Below are 4,902 nucleotides of genomic sequence, written 5' to 3'. Positions count from 1 at the left end.
GGGTCCCTTCAGCAAAATCTTTCTGGCATATGCAATAGTGTCTGGGTTTAGTAGCTGATTATGGGATGGATCCCCGGGTGGGGTCATCTCTGGATAGTCCATCCTTTCGTCTTAGCTCCAAACTTTGTCTCTGTAACTCCTTTCATGGGTATTTTGTTCCCTATTCTAAGGAGGAATGAAGTATCCATGCATTGGTCTTTTTTCTTGATTTTCTTGTGTTTTGCACTATGTTTCTGAGCTAATATCCACTTATCAGTGAGTGCATATCTAATGACTTCTTTTGTGATTGGGTTACCCCACTAAGGATGATAACCTCCAGATACATCCATTTGTCCAAGAATTTCATAAATCCATTGTTTTTAATAGCTGAGTAGTACTCCATTGTGTAAATGTACCACATTTTCTGTATCCATTTTTCTGTTGAGGGACATCTGGGTTCTTTCCAGCTTCTGGCTATTATAAATAAGGCTTCTATGAATATAGAGGAGCATGTGTTGTTATTACCAGTTGGAACTTCTTCTGGGTATATGCCCAGGAGAGGTATTGCTGGATCTTCCGGTAGTATTATGTCCAATTTTCTGAGGAACCTCCAGACTGACGAAAGGAACCATTGTTAACTGTGACTTAAGGTACATATGTAACTACCACCCAAATGGCAATAATACATTTTCAGCAACCCTGAAAGTTTCATTCTGTCCTTCCCAGTGAATTTTATTAGTAACCAGTGTTTTGATTTAGATCATTTGAAGTTAATTTTAGCTTTATTGCCCTATAAGTCATATATAGTGTATATACCTTTTGTCATCTGCTCTATGTTTTTTAGTATATTCACAGGATTAAGTAGCTATCATAATTCGGAGCAGTAAAATTTATCTTAAGGAAAATTCCACCCATTCAGTCATATCACTATCTACTTTGCCAATTCCCCCAACTCAGTCCTAAATAATTATTTATTTACAGACTCTTGATTTACTGCTGTTGATATTTTATATTAGTGGAATCAAACACTTGAGTATTTGTGGTCCTTTAGAAGTAGCTTCTTTCATTTGTGATGTTTTCAAGCTTTAGATCATTAATGCTTTATTTTTATGGTGAGTCATAAAATATATACCATATTTTATCAGTTAGTGACCATTTGAATTGCTTCCATTTCAGAGTACTGTTAAATAATGCTTCTATCAACATTTGTGTAGTTTAGTTTTGAAGATGTGTTTTTATTTTATGTGTATGAGTATCTTGTCTGCACAGGTGTTTTTGCATCATTTGTGTGCTTGGTGCCTGTGGGGGTCAGAAGAAGGTGTTGGTTCTCCTGAAACTGGCGTTACAGCTAGTTGTGAGCCAAGCCATCTCTCCAGCCCCAACCACCTATCTTAATTTCTTTGATCAATGTTTTGTTTTCAGATTACAAATTTTATGTACCTTTTTCATTAAAGCTATACTTAATTTTATGGTTTGGAGCACAAAAGTTTTAATTTAGATATAGTCTTTCTGTTTCCTTATAGCTTGTGCTTTGATATTTCATATTTAACATACCATTGTTTATTATCCTAGTTGAGAAGAATTTATGCTTATGCTGATGTTTATGCCTTAAAGAGTTTTATATGTTTTGTTCTTAGGTTTAGGCCTTTGGTTCATTTCATGAATCTTTTGTGTATATGTGTGGCAAGGACTTAATATAATTTAATTTATTAAATGTGTACTTCCAGTTGTCTTAGTACCATTTTTTTGAAAAGGCCTTCTTTCACTGAAAATATTATTATATAAAAAGTTATTATATTAACACTGCTATATAATTATTTGACAAGATGACAGTGTCTTTGAGTCTTTGTTATGTTTCATTGGTCTGTGTATCTATCTCTGTGTCAGGGCCTTGATGTTTTGTTAACTGTTCTTTTTTCCGTGTTTTGAAATCGGAGTGTTTGAATTTTCACGTTTGTTCCTTTATTGGTCAATACTGTTTTATCTTTTTGGGACTCTTCATTTAGGATCAGCTTGTTTACTTCCTCAAGAAAGCCAAATAGGGGCTGGAGAGGTGGCTTTTTGGTTAAGAGCAATGGTACTAAGACGACTGGAAGTATACATTTAATAAATTATATAAAGTCCTTGCCACACATATACACAAAAGATTCATGAAATGAACCAAAGGCCTAAACCTAAGAACAAAACATATAAAACTCTTATTTATTTATTTTTATTTTATTTTTTAAATATCTATTTACTTATTATATGTAAGTACACTGTAGCTGTCTTCAGTCACTCCAGAAGAGAGCATCAGATTTTGTTACGGATGGTTGTGAGCCACCATGTGGTTGCTGGGATTTGAACTCAGGACCTTTGGAAGAGCAGTCAGCGATCTTAACCACTGAGCTATCTCACCAGCCCAAGCTCTTTTTTAAAAAATACTAATACTCCATACTGGAGGAAGTGTGACAGGGCAAGATTTGAGGTTTTAGATGCTCAAGCCAGGGTCAGTAGCACTCTCTGTTCCTGTTGCCTGCTGATCTGGATGTAGAACTCTCAGCTCCTATTCCAGAACCTTGTCTGCCCGGATGCTGCTGTGCTTCTGGCCATGATGATAATGGACTAAACTTCTGAATCTGTAAGCCAGCCCCAATCAAATGTTTATAAGAGTAGGCCACACCTACTCCAACAAGACCACACCTCCTAATAGTGGGCCTCTTGGAGCCATTTTCATTCAAATCACCACAAGTGTACCATCTAAATTATTACATAAATACATAAACATTAACTATAAGATTTTGGGGGAGATTCCTTAACGGATTGAGGCATTGAGGTTTTTGTTTTTGTTACTCAAATTTGGACACAATAGTTATAATGGCTAGGTTGGCTTCTATCTTGTGATCTTTCTACCTCTGTTTCCTGATGTGCTGGGATCCACTGCACCTTACTAAGAGTATTAGTATTTTTTTAAAAAAGACCTTTTAGGTAAACTGTTACTGAATACTTGAGGAAACTACTTGTGCAAATTAATATATAAGGAACCAAGATAAATTGTTTTTAATGCTATTGAAATTTCACTAGCATTTTCTGTGTGTATATATGTACAGATTTACATATGTCCAACACTTATATAGAAATGTGTATGCATACATGTATATATTCCTTTATAGAAAAAAGTAAAAATTTTAATGAATAATAGAAAAGTTCTAAAGTCTAGATTTATTTCCCTTAAATGGCTGTCATTTGCTCTTATATGACCAAATTGAATAATCTCTAGATTAGAAACTTATTTTTTGAGTAAATATTGAACTTGCATTTTAGGTAAAAGGATGCCACGAAGAAAGAAAAAAATTAAAGAAGCCTCTGAAAGCCAGAACTTGGAGAAGAAGGATCTGGAAACAAGCAGTTCTGTCAGTATAAAGAAGAAGCGTAGACTTGAGGACTTACTCATAGTGATATCTGATAGTGACGGAGAGGTCGGTATTTGACATGGAATTGTGAGTCTCAAGCTAGGCCTCTTTACACATACACACAAGGCTTTGTTTTGACTGTACCTTCCTACTAGCTTGTTGAATTCATTTGGATCTTACTTGATTTTCTTTTGATTTCTAAAGGGCATTGTGGATTATTTAAAAGAGCATGTGGTCATATTATTTGGCTGGGGATGAATGATAAGTTTTTGTTTTTGTAATATGTTAACCCAATGTGATTTCAGAACTGTTAGAGTAAAATCAAATAGAAAGTGTAATTTGTGTTTGAAAGGTAAGAGAAAATGTGACAGCTTCCTGGGATGGATTCCAGGCTTCCTGCATGCTAGGGACTATGCTGCCTGCTTGGCCAAGAACACAATGTTACTGTGGAAAGGCTTCGAGGAGAGAGAGTGTCTAGATTTTAAACCTCCCCTTTCTTTACCATTTCTCTTTCTTTCTTTTTACCTGTGTGTTAGATCAGATACAGTGCATTATGAACCAACTCAGAGTGTCTCACATCCTTTATTTTACTCGGTGGGAGAAGCATTCGTTTTTCTCTGACACAATCACCTGTGACTCTTGTTTTTCATTTTCATACCTGATTGGTCACCACATGCTTTAGGTTTAACTCAAGTTTGTTTCCATTGCTATTTCTTTGTCTGTTCATCTGTTATGTAGACTTTTGCTGTAGACTCTCTGAAATGTCTCTTCTGCCCTGTTTTTCCTCCTGACATTTTACTTCACCTACTGCAACTGTTTATTTAGATATGTGTGTGGGTGTGTGGGTATGTGAGTGTTCACATACATGAGAGGCATAACATGAATTTATTCTGTATTCATCATTGCAGAAACTGTCCTATCTTAGAGTCCCTTTCCTATTGTTTTCCTTTCTACCCATTGCTATATTTGCTTTCCTTTCCTTTGCCTTTCCTTAGTTTTCATTTTAAATTTTAAGTTTTTGCATTGAAAATAGATTTTCTTTATACAATATATTCTGATTTTGGTTTCCATTCCCCCAATTCTTCTTGAATCCTCCCCAGCCCCCATCCACTCTAATGCCTGTCCTTTCTCCCTCTCATTAGCGTACAAGCTGGCATCTAAAAAATAATAAGATAAAAACAAACAAATGAATAGGACAAAACAAACAGAAGAAAAAGAACCAAAGAAAAAGCACAAGAAATGCATATAGATGCTGAGACACACAAGTTCACACATAGACATTCATAAAAATACAACACTGGAAACTTATAAGGAGAAAAGAAAATTAGTGTGCAGACAAAGCGTTATGAGACAAAGTACCTCCAAAAGATGCTATTGAGTTTCTTTTGTGTTAGTCTTCTACTGCTGGGCATGAGGTCTAACCTTAAAAGTGGTTTGTGAGCCGGGCGTGGTGGCGCACGCCTTTAATCCCAGCACTCGGGAGGCAGAGGCAGGCGGATTTCTGAGTTCGAGGCCAGCCTGGTCTACAAAG

The 4,902-nt window shown here is 35.9% G+C and overlaps 1 protein-coding gene across 3 annotated transcripts in view; it reads left to right on the top strand.

Moving 5' to 3' along the window:
- Uimc1 (ubiquitin interaction motif containing 1) overlaps positions 1–4,902 on the top strand; it is a 68,060-nt gene that overhangs the window by 4,142 nt on the left and 59,016 nt on the right. For all 3 annotated transcript variants that reach the window (XM_021180059.2, XM_021180058.1, XM_029468390.1), the window contains one exon: positions 3,283–3,437. In XM_021180059.2, coding sequence (XP_021035718.1) covers positions 3,291–3,437 — 147 coding nt within the window. In that variant the 5' untranslated portion in view covers positions 3,283–3,290. Of the gene's footprint in view, positions 1–3,282; positions 3,438–4,902 lie in introns of those variants that run through there.

This window comes from Mus caroli, chromosome 13, assembly GCF_900094665.2.
Source record: "Mus caroli chromosome 13, CAROLI_EIJ_v1.1, whole genome shotgun sequence".
In the NCBI taxonomy this organism is placed as follows: domain Eukaryota; kingdom Metazoa; phylum Chordata; class Mammalia; order Rodentia; family Muridae; genus Mus; species Mus caroli.
The sequence above is the reverse complement of the archived record's forward strand: the minus strand, read 5'-3'. Positions and strand labels throughout refer to the sequence as shown.